The sequence below is a fragment of the Pecten maximus genome, chromosome 4, assembly GCF_902652985.1.
Source record: "Pecten maximus chromosome 4, xPecMax1.1, whole genome shotgun sequence".
Classification (NCBI taxonomy): domain Eukaryota; kingdom Metazoa; phylum Mollusca; class Bivalvia; order Pectinida; family Pectinidae; genus Pecten; species Pecten maximus.
The window spans coordinates 19620012-19638890 of NC_047018.1; the positions used below are offsets into that span (position 1 = coordinate 19620012).

The 18879-nt window shown below is 36.1% G+C and overlaps 1 protein-coding gene across 5 annotated transcripts in view; it reads right to left on the minus strand.

Annotated features, from left to right (window-relative positions):
* LOC117325438 (cAMP-specific 3',5'-cyclic phosphodiesterase 4C-like) overlaps window positions 1–18879 on the minus strand; it is a 343137-nt gene that overhangs the window by 149526 nt on the left and 174732 nt on the right. The window contains exon 1 of one of the 5 annotated variants that reach the window (XM_033881644.1): window positions 3413–3889. The exons of the other annotated variants lie outside the window; for them this stretch is intronic. Within the exon in view, the coding sequence (XP_033737535.1) occupies window positions 3413–3732 (320 nt within the window). The 5' untranslated portion in view covers window positions 3733–3889. Of the gene's footprint in view, window positions 1–3412; window positions 3890–18879 lie in introns of those variants that run through there. 5 annotated transcript variants of the gene reach the window in all.

Below are 18879 nucleotides of genomic sequence, written 5' to 3' on the forward strand. Positions count from 1 at the left end.
TTAATGAAACTTGATGTGGGTCGTAGACTCAGAGGTGAGGAGTGTACTACTCGACCTGTGAATGTTTACGTCTGAAAGCACCTAATTCCGTGATCAGCCAATATTAACCTGACTTAGGCTGATACTGCATTGATGAAACTTCGTACCTGGTTACATGTACTAGATGTGTATATTATCATGCAATAACTGTCCCATCTGCCCTACCTGTAAATACCTACATCTGTACATATATACATAGTCCAACAGTTGATATAATTGACCTAAAAAACATGACCCATCTGTTGGTATATATGCATCATAATTAACTTCAGTCACTTAAACAATATATTAATCAGTGGATCTATGTTACCCAGAACTTGCATTTTGAAATAAACCTCTTTACATTCCCCCATTCAAAAAATGCAGACAGAGTTTATTCACTCAATATGGTATAACAAAAATGTTGTACTTTATTGTGATGATGCTAATTTCATTTTCACAACCATGTGCATAATTGATAAAGCAGCCATCTTTTGGTTTTGTTTTAGTATGCCATGCCACAGAAACTACATGAATTATTTAGAACAAACGATAATAGGACTATCTGTCAGCCTCCAAAAGAAAGACAAATCCCCTGTATGTTTCACTGACATTAGGTATTTCCTGTCAGTGAAATCCATATTTCAGAAATATATGACCACACTAAATTTTACTGATCCATTTCTGAAATAGACAACCTCTGCCAATCAATTTAACACCTGGAAAGTTCTCATGTTTCAAAATGTAAACAGAAACATCTAAGATATGAACTGAATGGAAGCCAGTTAAACTGTCCAAATATTTACATACTGATCATGCACTTAACTGAATTTAAAGTTTACCTCATGATAGTAGTATTATCTACATCAGAGGTGTTTTTTACTTGAGATGGGAGTTGAAGGAGGAGGGGGCACATGCCAGATTGAGATACCAGCTGGCATGGCCCCAGTGGGCTACAAACATCAGCTTTAAAACACACTAGTATCATCCGATCTTTTCTTCGGGTCCTAAGTGTTTCCTTTTTGTAATTGGACATTACATATGCTACCATGTACATATATGTATTTCATAGCTTAAAGGATTTTGAAGGAAAATATTATCATTATCATAACAACTGAAGAAAATTTTTGCGACCTAACTTGCATAGTTTTAACTGAATATTGTCACGAAAGGAAAACATCAATATCATTTGAAAAATATTACTTTAAATTCTTCATGACCTTTTCCATTTTGTTTCTGGCAACTAAAATGAAAATATTTTCAAATCTTGTAAAAAATAACCTTTTCTGATGATTGTTGCCATGTTTTATAAAACTTCTCTTCAAACATTTCTGAAGTTAATGAATACAGCACATCTTCTGGAACATTTGGAGATTAAAGCTGAAATGTGTTTTCATGAATATAATATCAAGCTAACAATTCTTTTCACAAACTTTTCATTGGTGAACACTTTATACATTTTTGGGTTCATTTGCATTAAGCATTAACAGCTTAACATTATGTGTTTTTAAGAACATGAATATTTTGTATTTTGTATTTAAAATCTACACCCATCTATTTTTCAATTTATCACAACAGTCTGGATAAAATTTTACAACTTTGACTTACATCAAAATGTGTTTATTTTGAGGTCTGGTTATACAGGTACTAAGCAATTCATACACTGGTATGAAGTTGAAGGTCTGTTTTTCATAAGACTATATAGGGTCTCTTGTTAAACTAGAAACCAATATCTTGATACAAATTTATACAGGTGTTTTCCTCTATGCATATTTGATTGATGTAGAATTTTCCAGAAGCACTAGCTTCAAATCTAAGTGTGACCAATTGTATATTATTTGAGTTTAATACTTACACAAGAGGACACAAATATTTACACTTGAACTAAGAGCTGTCTGTACTATATAGCAACACTTGTAACATATTAACCACACAATATTTCAGGAAAACTACAGCGACAAGTGTACAACCCTTGGTTACATAAACGCTGTACAAAGCGGGGTGTGTAACTTATAACAAATACAGATTTCATACAGTTGTCACAAAAAACAATACCTTCTTCAATATTAGTTGTTTTAAGAATAAAATATAATTCCAACCAAAAAATTGCAAATGAGATATTAGAAGCAGATGATAAATCAATATAAAATATAATACACTCCCAACTACACAATACTACCATTAAATATACTACACTCCAACTACACAATACTACCATCAAATATACTACACTCCAACTACATAATACTACCATCAAATATACTACACTCCAACTACACAATACTACCATCAAATATACTACACTCCAACTACATAATACTACCATCAAATATACTACACTCCAACTACACAATACTACCATCAAATATAATACACTCCAACTACACAATACTACCATCAAATATAATACACTCCAACTACACAATACTACCATCAAATATACTACACTCCAACTACACAATACTACCATCAAATATACTACACTCCAACTACACAATACTACCATAAAATATACTACACTCCAACTACACAATACTACCATCAAATATACTACACTCCAACTACATAATACTACCATCAAATATACTACACTCCAACTACATAATACTACCATCAAATATTTCTAATTAAGATATGACTTATAAACCGAAAAAGTTCCTATTGAAATATAACAATATTTTGTGTTGTATACGGAGTAACCCTACAAGTTAACCTCTTGTAATCATTTGTCAATCGTTAGAATACTCACAGTATCTTTACTACTCTCCAGGTGTTCTCTCCCTCCCCAGACAAAAGTGCATTATTACATGAATACAAAATACACCTTAAAATTAGGGATAGGATCTCTACTGAGCCCCCAGGGCGACATGACGTAGTAGTATGTCAACTTTCCATGAAACTGTGTAATGACACACATGCTTTCTGACCCTTCCGTGACCCTTTAATAATAGATCTTTGTCAAAAACATCTGTCAGAACGCTTTACAATGTTTAAATATCTGGTATTATATTTTTAATAGTACAACTTATACCGACTTTAATGATTTGAATTCAATTTATGTCTGTTTTATTATAGTTATCTATTGATAAAGAATTTAACTTAATTTGTTGATATTTTATTATCTTAATTTCAAATATGATTGAAAATCGTTTAAGCAGCCAGTCATATGGAAAAACATATACAGATGTAAAATCCAATCTGAGATTTAAAACAGAAAGTATAAATTACTCGGATTCCAGGATGATGTGAAGTAAATGCTACCTGTATACAGGTGGGTGCCAATTAGGTAGGTTTATTTACAGCTAGGTGCACTAATCAAGGTATAAATCGTAAAAGAAATGCATCTCTCTCTCACTTAACATAACAGACATTCATCAAATATAATACACTTTACCTGAACACACGCCCTGTTCCTGGTTCCCGTTTTAGTGACAGTGACCGTCCCAAACTGAAGAATGAGCTATTTTTTGTTTTAAAAGATCGTGATCTGGTAACATTAGAGTGAAGACTCTCCAAGGAGGTCTGTCCGAGGTGTCCCCTTGTATCTGTAAGATCACCTGAACCATTTCCACATTGACTTTGCAATAGTTGTTCAATAACACCAACACTTTTAACTGTACTAGAATCCATCTCGGAACTCACAGAGTTTGTCGGTGGAAAAACGTCGTCTAACTCCGAATTTTCTAGGTCATGATAAATCTCCATTCGTCTCATGACTGACTTATTATGATTAAACACACAAACACACAAAATTTGATATACTTCAATCAGGCTGTCAGCTAATGTGAAGCCGTTATTTTCCCCTTGTACTGTAGTATGTTACACAGTGTTATGCACTGTTGTGTATACACAGTCATTGAACAGCCTCTATACTACAGTCTGTGATAGAGGGGTCCAACATCTACACAACCTCTCTCATATAAGTCTCTGCAACAGTGTCCTATACTAAGGTAATTCTACAATATCAATTCCTGTTAGTGTTCCTTGAATTGTCCTGTATAAAACAACTAGTTGTGTCTGTTCTAACTGCTTGTTTTTGACTGTCTACTTGCCTTGTCAGCTCCACACGGTGTGATAAGATGTTGGGGCTTTAGCCGTAAACACCACAACAACTCATTAAGATATTCTATCCCACTATGGCCGATAACAATTTGCAAATTCAAATGTAAACCCGGTTTTTCTTCACAAAAGAATTACTTACAAACTATTTGAATCAATTCCTGAGCCTGTTACAGTTGTCAAGGTATGTAAGTCTTCTAAAACAAATATTGACATATATGTCTGCTGTATATGTTCTCACATATATGTCCCTATTTAAGTCATCCAGATTTAACATTTCACACTGACTTCTGAAAACTTCTCGGGTATCCTTTGACTTAATACACAATGAAATGTAAATAATGAAACGTTACTCTCCTATTGTTTAATATCTCATGAATTTCTAACTGCTTATTCTGAAAACCCATGTAAACATTGAAAACCTTTCCTCATGTCCAACTGATCATAATTTACATGTATCTTATAAATATGGTTATCTCCCATTAATCTCCTTAAATATTAACATGTATTCTTTTTATTCATACTGCTATACCACTTGATATACTGAAACATCAATCTGATATTTCCTATACACAATTACTTCCCCTTAATATTTGTCGCCTTGCACATTTCCTTATTTATCTCCCAGCTGTTAATATATGGTCCATAGACATTTTTCTAATTGGCACAGTTCAATCTTCTTTAAAATCCAATTATCTCCCCTTGACATCAGATTCCGACTGATGTTCCTTAAATCTCCTGACGAGTATGTCAACAAATCTGACATAATACATCAACCAATATTTTTGTTAATCTATCACCTTAAAAAATTATCATCAAATAACATATATCTCTTAGTATATGTATACACGTATTGGCTTATAAAACATATTTCCACCAGTAAAAATACATCTCCTAATAGCACATATATCCTGTTGAGATATATTGCCCTGAAGGATTGCTGTTTAACATGTATTTATGTGCAGCAAAATGTAACGTGTATTGCCAATGAATCAACATTTATCTCCTAATAAAACAAGTGTATCACTAAAGAATAAAAGTGTATCCCCTAATAACAAGTGTATCACTAAAGAATAAATGTGTTTCTCCTAATAACAAGTAAACCACTAAAGAATAAATGTGTTTCTCCAAATAACAAGTGTATCACTAAAGAATAAATGTGTTTCTCCTAATAACAAGTAAATCACTAAAGAATAAATGTGTTTCTCCTAACAACAAGTAAATCACTAAAGAATAAATGTGTATCTCCTAACAACAAGTAAATCACTAAAGAATAAATGCGAATCTCCTAATAACATGTGGAGTATATGTCCTAATAACACGTATATCGCTGAAGAATAAATGCGAATCTCCTAATAACACGTGGAGTAAAAAGTTCCTATGAGCATGTATATCCGAACTGTACTGAAGAGATACCCAACACTATTTCCTTTTCAACCCGTACAATCACAGTGATATATTGAATCAAGCCTAATTCTTATAGATATTGATTCAAATGAATTCTGGGCAGGGCCATGAGTGGGCTGTATGAAACGTTCATGTGAGCCTTTATCACAGTCTTGCATTTATTTGTCTAGTATATCTTCGCTTGAAATTACTTACATTTGATCAATAAAAGAAACGTGTTGCAATCCTATACAACTTATAAGAAATGCCTGGGTTTGAATGATATAGAAAAAAGAAAAAAGCATTTCATCTGTGCACTGAGGAACTGTTTACACCTAGATAGAGTCTTTGAGAACCAATATTTAGAATTTCTCAGCAGGTAACATAATCCAAGACGTCACTGAAGACCCTATGGTTAGAGCTGAGATTATTTTTGTAAGACAACACTGTGACTTCCTGACATCATCTGAGGGATCAAAGCACTCAATATCACAGTATAGTTGAGTTTCTGAAGTACAGTGCCGTGTCTGTAGCACCTGATAAACTAATGTAGTCTATTTCCATCCCTGGAGATTACCTGGGCTCTTAACTCTCAATATATGTGATGCATTTACATGGAAGTTTATATACACATGTAAATGTTTTTTTTAAAGTAAGATTATGATACAATCTATTCAAGATTCAGGAGGTTCCAGATAAAGCTAATTCCTTCATAGATTTCACAGTAGTAAATTTTAGATAGGGATACAGATCTATGCATGCATAATAACCCTTGGTATAAAACCAGAAAAATAAAAAAAATGGTGTGTGCATGCTTGAATATTGCATATAGGAAATTATGTGTTGTTTGTCATGCAAAATAGAAATATACTGTCAAAATTGTGAAAATTTTTATAGATTCTTACAAATTGGGCTCCCAAAAAACAGTAGATCAGTATTAAACAAAAGATCCTAGAGGGATCTTGGTAGCCACCATTGAATGATCTTGATCAGCCATATGGAAGACTGATCTTTTCTCCATTTTTCCCTTCTTTCCCTATCTTCCTCTTAATCACTTAATAAAATGGGGAACCTACATATGAAGTTTAAGAAAGATCTATAAAGAACTTTCGAAAATGTATCAAAAACAAATTTTGACTGTCAAAATCTAAGATGGCTGTCTCTTGGCCATTTGGTCTTCCCAATCAGACTCAAAATTGAATGGACGTAACGAAGTACCAAGGGCAAACTGTATGAGTAGACTGAGAAATATCCCTCCAGTTATTTCCCAGAAATATCAAAAATAAATTTCAATAGTCAAAATCCAAGATGTTATAGCCAATCGGCCAATTTGTTTTCCCCATAACGATCAACTTAAAATGAAATCGGTACAACTTATGGTACCAACAGAAACCTACATGTGAAGTTTTTCGAGAAATAGTGATAACAAACTTCAATTGTCAAAATCCAACATGGCTGCTTAACCAAAATTTTGTTTATCCTGATCAGAATCAAAATTGAATTGGCACAACTAGGGACTAAAGGGAACTTACATGTAAAGTTTGAGAAATATCCCTCTAGCCTTTTCAAGTAATAGCGATAAAAAAGATTGTTTACATATGGACGATTGACAGGCCACAGATGTAGGGATGATTTGAATAAAAAAGATATTTACATATTTCACAGTTGTGTTATAAGTCCACCCCAAGTCAAAATGTGTGTTTGGTCCTTCATGGCTCAATACATAAATACAGAAATAATTCAGCTCCACTATAGATGATAAGAAAATTTCAATATTCATTAGAACAAGAATTCCATATAGTCGTCTTTACAGAATTTAACATACAAATGTATATGACCTTGAAGTGGATCAAGGTTATGAAGTCTGACAAATTACTTTTGTACTGGGATACAAAACAAGATGTGCATAGTTTTTGACTGTATAACTTCATTTTTTTTATTCATAAGAAAACAATTGCGTTTGTATATCTTATCATTGGTATCATAAACTAGAACAATAGTCTGTAAGACATGAATGCTCCTGCGCCTTAGATAATATAAACGACAGTAATCACTACCATAATAATCCCTGTGTTTGGTTTTAACAAAATCACCAATAAAACAAAGATGCTAAGTGACATCATTATAAATATTTCAGTGATTACCGATAAAAAGTAACATGGACCTTGACAGTTCCATCAGATATCCTATCAGATCAGATGTGCATGCATGACCTTTGACCCTCTAACCCTGACTATTATAATGACTACCAGAATCTCAAAAGGTAAAGAGCTTGTATGATGATGTTATGATACGTGAGGTGTCGAAAGTTCTCGAGATGTGTCCTTGATTTAAAATGGTATAGGATGGAACTTGACAGGACAGACAACATATGTGCATTTATCTTTCAAATTAGAATTTATTCCAAACTAGAAATTGATTCAAGTAGGAGAAACAGCGGAGTCAGTTGTCTTTAAGCCAGCTGTTGTTAATGTATACCATATTTACGAAATATTATTGTTTTAAGATATATGGATGATATTGTAATGAAGTATAAATAAGATGCAGGAATACATATATTTGAATATCAGTCATACATAAAGCATATGATGTCTTCATTAATATCTTTCCTTCAAACACAATGATTATATAAGAATATTCAAATGGCCAAACGGGCCTGATGTCTGTATATTCCTCCCAGTACTGCATTGTCACCTTTTCATTCAATAGGCTTAAAAGCATTTACTCAATGCATCATGTATTAATTTTTACATTTGTTTTGTGGATGTTTAAACCATTTGGACCTTTGCTGAATTTAGCTTTCTGTAGGGAATTTAGTTGGTTGATCCCAAAATGCTGCTGATCATTAGTATCATGACCTTGGGAATCATATTTGACCCCGTGACTTTTAAATGAACTTGGAAGCCCTATGATCTCAACATGCTATATTGGCCTAATTTCATGATTCTACACTTCTTTGTTATTGAGAAGTTGTTTCAAGGAAAAAGTTGATGACATGGGGACATCTAGGCTTTGGTTTGGTTTGTTTGGTTTGTTTTTGTTTAACGTCCTATTAACAGCCAGAGTCATTTAAGGACGTGCCAGGTTTTGTAGGTGGAGGAAAGCCGGAGAAAAACCACCGGCCTACGGTCAGTACCTTGCAACTGCCCCACGTAGGTTTCGAACTTGCAACCCAGTGGTGGAGGGCTAGTGATAAAGTGTCGGGACACCTTAACCACTCGGCCACCGCGGCCCCTTAGGACATCTAGGCAATGGGCAATTCACATAGGCAAATTGTCACCTATAATTCTCTTCAAGTAGGTGAGGCAACAGTAATGGAATTAATCATTTGTTAGAATGTCGTGCATTAATATCTTATTATCAATTATATTGTAAGAATGTCGTGCATTAATGTCTTATTATCAATTATATGAGTAAATACGGTAGCTGTGTATATATTTTATCATTTGGATGTGGGCTAGAACCAACCAATCTGAGTGGTATGGGTTCAAAGTCAGCAGACTGATGTCAGGCCAGGAGGACTAGTAACACAGGAGATCCCCAACCATTCCTGTCTATTACCAGCTGTTGTTTTTCATCCTGTGTCCTGCTGCTGAGAGAAAGGTATCGGCCAATAATCTGCTAGTTCTAATAGGTATATACTCTAAACTAGTACTCCTATCCCTGTATTGCCCTGCCAATATGAATCATAAGTCATATTTCCATGATACAAAAATACAAGGATAGAAAGTGAAACACATGTTTTACTTGTAAATGCCATTTGTACACATGCCAAACCTTGTTCGTGATCCCGAGATGACTTTAGACCCCCAATTTTGTTGGAATTCTTAAGGACGAGAAATGTATATTCTTTCCCCAGTCTGTGATATACATAATAGCCAGCTTACATGGACGTCTAATTGAGGACCATCTATAAGCACTCACAAAACATCTGTCTGGACTTCAAAAATAAACCTAGGCAAAGTGACTTAGACTGCTTGGTCGCAAGATCAAATTTTCCAAGCAGACATTTTATTTTTCGAACAAACACCTTGTAGCTGAAGCCTGCCAATTTTTCCTACAACCCTCATCTATATATACATCTAAAGCGTAACGAGGCTGTCATTTGTGATTTTTTTGGTGGCGCCATGGAGGTTCAAAACTTTTACGATCAATAGTAAAATCCAAGGAAAAAACTGATAATGGAATGCAAATTGAAAAAGAAATGGGTTTAAACATTTGACAATTGATCAATTTGGAAGTTGTTTTTTTTTAGAAATTAGAGAGTATTGTTTTAGTTTAGACAATTGTGATTTGATTTAGTGGCAATATGTTTTGGCACAGTGCCAATGCAAAGTTTTGCTGCGTAGGAACATTAGCGAAGCATAGATAAATGTCCAACTAACGCAAAGATAATACATATTTAGTGCTGATAAAATATTGTTCAAAATACTTAATTCAGTTCCATGTATAGAGTTAATGCCCTTGCAACAGCCAGGGTCATATGAGGACAGTAGTCTGGGAAACACTAACAGCCAGGGTCATATGAGGACAGACGTCTGGGAGACACTAACAGCCAGGGTCATATGAGGACAGTAGTCTGGGAGACAATAACAGCCAGGGTCATATGAGGACAGTAGTCTGGGAGACACTAACAGCCAGGGTCATATGAGGACAGTAGTCTGGGAGACACTAACAGCCAGGGTCATATGAGGACAGTAGTCTGGGAGACACTAACAGCCAGGGTCATATGAGGACAGTAGTCTGGGAGACACTAACAGCCAGGGTCATTTGAGGACAGTTGTCAAGGAGACACTAACAGCCAGGGTCATATGAGGACAGTTGTCAGTGAGACACTAACAGCCAGGGTCATATGAGGACAGTTGTCAAGGAGACATCATAAAAGCTGGGGTCATTTGAGGACATTTGTCAGGGAGACATAAGGCACAAGGCCAAGCCAAACCTCTTAACTAGAGTAATGTTTAATGTACGGTCAGAACCCCTAACTAGAGTAATGTTTAATGTACGGTCAGAACCCCTAACTAGAGTAATGTTTAATGTACGGTCAGAACTCCTTACTAGAGTAATGTTTAATGTATGGTCAGAACCCCTAACTAGAGTAATGTTTAATGTATGGTCAAAACTCCTAACAAGAGCAATATTTAATGTATGGTCAGAACTCCTAACAAGAGCAATATTTAATGTATGGTCAGAATTCCTAACTAGAGCAATGTTTAATGTATGGTCTGAAACCTAACTGGGCCAAAACTCTTAACTAGAGCAATATTTAATTAGAACAATGTTTAATGTACGGTCAGAACTCTTCACTAGAGCAATGTTTAATGTATGGTCAGAACTCTGAACTAGAGTTATGTTTAATGTATGGTCAGAACCCCTAACTAGAGTAATGCTTAATGTATGGTCAGAACTCTTAACTAGAGCAATGTTTAATGTTCAGTTAAAACTCCTAACTAGAGCAATGTTTAATGTATGGTCAGAACCCCTAACTAGAGTAATGTTTAATGTATGGTCAGAACTCTTAATTAGAGCAATGTTTAATGTGTGGTCAGAACCCCTAACTAGAGTAATGTTTAATGTATGGTCAGAATTCCTAACTAGAGCAATGTTTAATGTATGGTCAGAACCCCTAACTAGGGCAATGTTTAATGTATGATCAGAACTCTTCACTAGAGTGATGTTTAATGTATTGTCAGAACCCCTTACTAGAGTGATGTTTAATGTATGATCAGAACTCTTCACTAGAGTAATGTTTAATGTATGATCAGAACTCTTCACTAGAGTAATGTTTAATGTATGGTCAGAACCCCTAACTAGAGTAATGTTTAATGTATGGTCAGAACCCCTAACTAGAGTGATGTTTAATGTATGGTCAGAACCCCTAACTAGAGTAATGTTTAATGTATGGTCAGAACCCCTAACTGGAGCCGTGTTTAATGTATGGTCAGAACTCTTCACTAGAGTAATGTTTAATGTATGGTCAGAACCCCTAACTAGAGTGATGTTTAATGTATGGTCAGAACCCCTAACTGGAGCCAGTGTTTAAAGTAAGATTATAAATCCTAACTGGAGTCAATGGTTATATGACAACAAAAATCCTCAATCGAGGAGATGTCTAAATGTAAGATCAATGATCCTCACAGGAGCCAATGTTTAATACAAAGACACATTTCTTAGGACATTAGGCATTGGGTTTTATTTTGTTTCCATAATGATTTCTATTTGGTGTTGGTCATTACAGAAACTTTTTTAAAGTATAACAGAATTATCCAGACTTACTGAAAGACCCCGAGATATAAACAATCTACAAATCTAAGACAGTAACAATGTTGTCCAACCATTACAGAGGACAAACAAATAATTACAGCATGTTTGTGAAGTTAATTTTACAAAGGATGAAATTGCCTGTTTTTGTTCCAAATCAATAGCAAAGTCCTTTGTGAAAGGGTTTCCATCAATACAATAGTGTCTTGTTTTACATGGCGTATTCCCGCAATGGTAATTAGCTTATACAATACCAGCAGAAAATCAAAGTCATTTGTGAGTTTGTAGGATCAAGGGTATTATCATTGTCATTCAATTGAAAGAATTAATAGCAACATGTAAATTCAATTACACATTAAATGAGTAAGTGGTGTACCAACAGTTTGCCCTAGTGATCGAGTAGGTGGGCTTAATGTGATACTCCAAATACCAATACTCATACATGGTCATGACGCTAAGCCGAAATGCTGACAATCAACCTCTATTATTGTATTAAGGATTCTCCGAGGAATCCTCCTGGCGATACATACAGAGAAACACTCCTTGCTGAGTTGTAACAGGTTCTATCCCTGTGGTGTCACACTCAGTCCGATTACCACATTCCTTCCTATCATGGCCTCATATTGAAATTTAAAGACAAAGTCGATCCCCAAAGGGACAGCTACTAACACACAATCATTACAAAAGCAATAATGACCAATCAGAGGTATAAACCTATTCATACATTCTTATAAACCAAATATTCCTTAGGCCAAAAATAAATTTAGTTTCTAAGAAGTGCATGAATACAAACTTGGATACCTGGACAAGCAAGAGGTCCATTTGGGCTGTAAAAATCCATTTTTTTCTCCAGCTCATGAAACAAGACAATTTTGTGAGTTTCAGCCCCCCATCAGATGTGAAAAAATCTATGCCAAGAATACAGAGATGATAATTTGTAATAAACAAACTTGTTCTATGAGATACAGCCCTGACAAACTTTTTCTTTGATGTTGGTCAAAGATCAACATATAAGTTTATGTGAATATGTAATAGAGCTTGAACAAATTTTTCCTTTGATATAGGTCAAAGGTCAAAATGAAGTTCTGAGTGACCTAATTTTGACTCATGACACCTTACCTCTCCTAGTGAATCCATGTCCCAAGTATAAAGTGCCAGTGTAAGTAGTGTAGATGATGGAGCCCAGACAAGATAATGTGTGGGAAGATTGAAGGAAGGATGGACACAACCCCAAGTCATGCCTGCCCTCCCAGTTCCCAGTGGGGAATAAAAACACTTGAGAGGGAAATTTTTCATTCATGTTTAGTTCAAACAGGATCTGGATCATTCGTATGTATCCCAAACCTAATACCCTTATTTCTATCATTGTTCAGAAAATAAAATTGCTAAATATTCAACATCTTTAACTTAAGTGTTACTTCGAAAGTGCATCAAGAACAATGAAGAATACAGACATAAACAATTAATTCATCTTGGCAGACTGTTTATTCCGCCTTCATTTCAGTACAGCATAAAAAAATGAAAATAAAAATAAACTTTATCTATTTTAAGCCAACTGTAAAACAACTTATATCAACTTATATTAAACACTTGTGTTGGCCTGGCTGGATTTGCTGAAGGAGTCTTACTGTGGGAGGAAACCAGAGAAAAACTCACATACTTGGGCAAAAGACCCTGCATGTTTTCATGTGTGATTGGAGAATCAAACTGCCTAGGTGAAGGGCAAGTGTGATACCACTGTGCCACTCAACCACACATTATATAATACAATATGGTATAACATACAACCAGGAAGGGAGTCTCTCAATCTTGTCCGATTCCAGACGTCAAGGTTTACCATCTCCAGTACAAAGAAGGAATTCTCTAAATCTTGTCTGATACCAGTCTACATGGTTTACCAGACTCCAGTACAAAGAAGGAGTTCTCTAAATCTTGTCTGATACCAGACTACATGGTTTACCAGACTCCAGTACAAAGAAGGAATTCTCTAAATCTTGTCTGATACCAGTCTACATGGTTTACAAGACTCCAGTACAAAGAAGGAAGGTCTCTAAATCTTGTCTGATACCAGTCTACATGGTTTACAAGACTCCAGTACAAAGAAGGAATTCTCTAAATCTTGTCTGATACCAGTCTACATGGTTTACAAGACTCCAGTACAAAGAAGGAAGGTCTCTAAATCTTGTCTGATACCAGACTACAAGGTTTACCAGACTCCAGTACAAAGAAGGAGGTCTCTAAATCTTGTCTGATACCAGACTACATGGTTTACCAGACTCCAGTACAAAGAAGGAGGTCTCTAAATCTTGTCTGATACCAGACTACATGGTTTACCAGACTCCAGTACAAAGAAGGAATTCTCTAAATCTTGTCTGATATCAGACTACATGGTTTACCAGACTCCAGTACAAAGAAGGAATTCTCTAAATCTTGTCTGATACCAGACTACATGGTTTACCAGACTCCAGTACAAAGAAGGAGGTCTCTAAATCTTGTCTGATACCAGACTACATGGTTTACTAGACTCCAGTACAAAGAAGGAGGTCTCTAAATCTTGTCTGATACCAGACTACAAGGTTTACCAGACTCCAGTACAAAGAAGGAGGTCTCTAAATCTTGTCTGATACCAGACTACATGGTTTACCAGACTCCAGTACAAAGAAGGAAGGTCTCTAAATCTTGTCTGATACCAGACTACATGGTTTACCAGACTCCAGTACAAAGAAGGAATTCTCTAAATCTTGTCTGATACCAGACTACAAGGTTTACCAGACTCCAGTACAAAGAAGGAGGTCTCTAAATCTTGTCTGATACCAGACTACAAGGTTTACCAGACTCCAGTACAAAGAAGGAGGTCTCTAAATCTTGTCTGATACCAGACTACATGGTTTACCAGACTCCAGTACAAAGAAGGAATTCTCTAAATCTTGTCTGATACCAGTCTACATGGTTTACCAGACTCCAGTACAAAGAAGGAGGTCTCTAAATCTTGTCTGATACCAGACTACATGGTTTACCAGACTCCAGTACAAAGAAGGAGGTCTCTAAATCTTGTCTGATACCAGACTACATGGTTTACCAGACTCCAGTACAAAGAAGGAAGTCTCTAAATCTTGTCTGATACCAGACTACAAGGTTTACCAGACTCCAGTACAAAGAAGGAATTCTCTAAATCTTGTCTGATACCAGACTACATGGTTTACCAGACTCCAGTACAAAGAAGGAATTCTCTAAATCTTGTCTGATACCAGACTACATGGTTTACCAGACTCCAGTACAAAGAAGGAATTCTCTAAATCTTGTCTGATACCAGACTACATGGTTTACCAGACTCCAGTACAAAGAAGGTCTCTAAATCTTGTCTGATACCAGACTACATGGTTTACCAGACTCCAGTACAAAGAAGGAGGTCTCTAAATCTTGTCTGATACCAGACTACATGGTTTACCAGACTCCAGTAAAAATAAAGAATTCTCTAAATCTTGTCTGATACCAGACTACATGGTTTACCAGACTCCAGTACAAAGAAGGAGGTCTCTAAATCTTAGACTACAGTGGAAGGATTCTCTAAAGGTAGCGGTATTTACAGCTAGACAAGCCCTGCTGTACAGCAACCATTGGTCAGAGATAAGGTTACATATCCAGACTTAGTGGACACAGCCAGTGGTGAACACCTCAAAGACTTCTTACTACAGATAGAACTGCCAACAGATAAGATTGCCAACCTAGTTTTCATCACAGAACACAGTGGTCAATCAGGACTGAATAGTCAGTGTAGTTCCCACTCAATAGTGTTTTCTAAAGCCCCAGGTTTTGATCAGAATGATATCTTAAGGAGTGACCTTGATTACGGTCACTGTGTCCAATCCACACATGAACCCTGACCACAGGTTTGATTATTTCCCATTGGTAATGGGATGACTGACATCCCTCATTTGACTGCTGATCAGCTGGTCCTGTGTGAAACAAGCTTTATTCTCTGTATAAGCTAATCAAACTGTCTCATGGTACACCCTAATATATCGACCTGCTTATATTTTATCTTGCCAATGGCCCTGTACTCAGATTCCAAACACGTGCCATTTATTAATATTGGTAATCCTGGTATCATATTCCTAACTCCTCAGTTCAATTTTCTCAGATAGGACTCATGTTGGCCATAACCATGGTTACTAATATGATTTCAGACTGGTTATGACATCTAGTCAGAAACATCAAAATGTCCTAGGAGTGTTAGGTATGGATCAATTATCATATGTACTGGACATTGACCAATTTAGTGACCATTAGCTGGACGTAAGAGATCAAGTGTAGCTCATACTTCAGTGTTAAATTTTTTACAAAGTGGATCTTCTTTCATGTCAAATTGGCTTGCTTCCTCTCTGTTTAAAAAATACACACTTTTCTCTAAGTCATATATCATTCAAATGATTCTATTTTAACCTGTAGAGTTCAATCCATCGTAAATAGCAAAATTTAGGTATACCCAATTAGACCCTATCTTCACATTTAATCTGACTGTAAACAAAAGTAATAATATCTGTGCATACGCAACCTTCCTGCCTGACCTGTTTGCTATTTTTATTAGAATCTATTTGTACAGTACAATATTGGTAATACAAGGATTAAAGAAAAATATCAAAACTGCTTTTCAGTTCTGTTATTCTAAGCCTATTTTATGTGGATGGCAAGATATCATATCAGTTCTATACAGTAGAAAAGTGATGGGACAATTACAATCATTACTTCTATATTAATTTCCAAACATCTGTCTCCATATATTTTCGATTGTGTAAATATTTGATGTTCATTCAGATCTATAAAGCTTTCGAAATGAATAAGTCATTCTTTACAAAAGAAAAAAAAATTAGAAATGAAAAGCCTTTGTTGCCCCTAAATCTCACCTTCTGTACATCCTATACTCCACAGTACAACCTATACTCCACTGTACAACCTGTACTCTACTGTACAACCTATACTCCACTGTACAACCTGTACTCCACTGTACAACCTATACTCCACTGTACATCCTGTACTCTACTGTACATCCTATACTCCACTGTACATCCTATACTCCACTGTACAACCTATACTCCACTGTACAACCTGTACTCCACTGTACAACCTGTACTCTACTGTACAACCTATACTCCACTGTACAACCTGTACTCTACTGTACATCCTATACTCCACTGTATAACCTATACTCCACTGTACAACCTATACTCCACTGTACAACCTATACTCCACTGTACAACCTGTACTCCACTGTACAACCTGTACTCCACTGTACTATCTATACACCTCTGTACTATCTATACTCCACTGTACAACCTATAACCCACTGTACAACCTATACTCCACTGTACATCCTATACTCCACTGTACTATCTATACACTTCTGTACTATCTATACACCTCTGTACTATCTATACACCACTGTACAACCTATACTCCACTGTACAACCTATACTCCACTGTACAACCTATACACCTCTGTACTATCTATACTCCACTGTACAACCTATACTCCACAGTACAACCTGTACTCCACTGTACAACCTGTACTCTACTGTACTATCTATACTTCACTGTACAACCTATACTCCACTGTACAACCTATACTCCACTGTACATCCTATACTCCACTGTACAACCTATACTCCACTGTACATCCTATACTCCACTGTACTATCTATACACCTCTGTACTATCTATACACCTCTGTACTATCTATACACCTCTGTACTATCTATACTCCACTGTACAACCTATACACCACTGTACAACCTATACTCCACTGTACAACCTATACACCACTGTACAACCTATACACCACTGTACTACCTATACTCCTCTGTACTATATATACACCTCTGTACAACCTATACTCCACTGTACAACCTATACTCCACTGTACAACCTGTACTCCACTGTACAACCTGTACTCTACTGTACAACCTATACTCCACTGTACAACCTGTACTCTACTGTACATCCTATACTCCACTGTACAACCTATACTCCACTGTATAACCTATACTCCACTGTACAACCTATACTCCACTGTACAACCTATACTCCACTGTACAACCTGTACTCCACTGTACAACCTGTACTCCACTGTACTATCTATACACCTCTGTACTATCTATACTCCACTGTACAACCTATAACCCACTGTACAACCTATACTCCACTGTACAACCTGTACTCCACTGTACTATCTATACACCTCTGTACTATCTATACTCCACTGTACAACCTATAACCCACTGTACAACCTATACTCCACTGTACATCCTATACTCCACTGTACTATCTATACACTTCTGTACTATCTATACACCTCTGTACTATCTATACACCACTGTACAACCTATACTCCACTGTACAACCTATACTCCACTGTACAACCTATACACCTCTGTACTATCTATACTCCACTGTACAACCTATACTCCACAGTACAACCTGTACTCCACTGTACAACCTGTACTCTACTGTACTATCTATACTCCACTGTACAACCTATACTCCACTGTACAACCTATACTCCACTGTACATCCTATACTCCACTGTACAACCTATACTCCACTGTACATCCTATACTCCACTGTACTATCTATACACCTCTGTACTATCTATACACCTCTGTACTATCTATACTCCACTGTACAACCTATACACCACTGTACAACCTATACTCCACTGTACAACCTATACACCACTGTACAACCTATACACCACTGTACTACCTATACTCCTCTGTACTATATATACACCTCTGTACAACCTATACTCCACTGTACAACCTATACTCCACTGTACAACCTGTACTCCACTGTACAACCTGTACTCTACTGTACAACCTATACTCCACTGTACAACCTGTACTCTACTGTACATCCTATACTCCACTGTACAACCTATACTCCACTGTATAACCTATACTCCACTGTACAACCTATACTCCACTGTACAACCTATACTCCACTGTACAACCTGTACTCCACTGTACAACCTGTACTCCACTGTACTATCTATACACCTCTGTACTATCTATACTCCACTGTACAACCTATAACCCACTGTACAACCTATACTCCACTGTACATCCTATACTCCACTGTACTATCTATACACCTCTATAC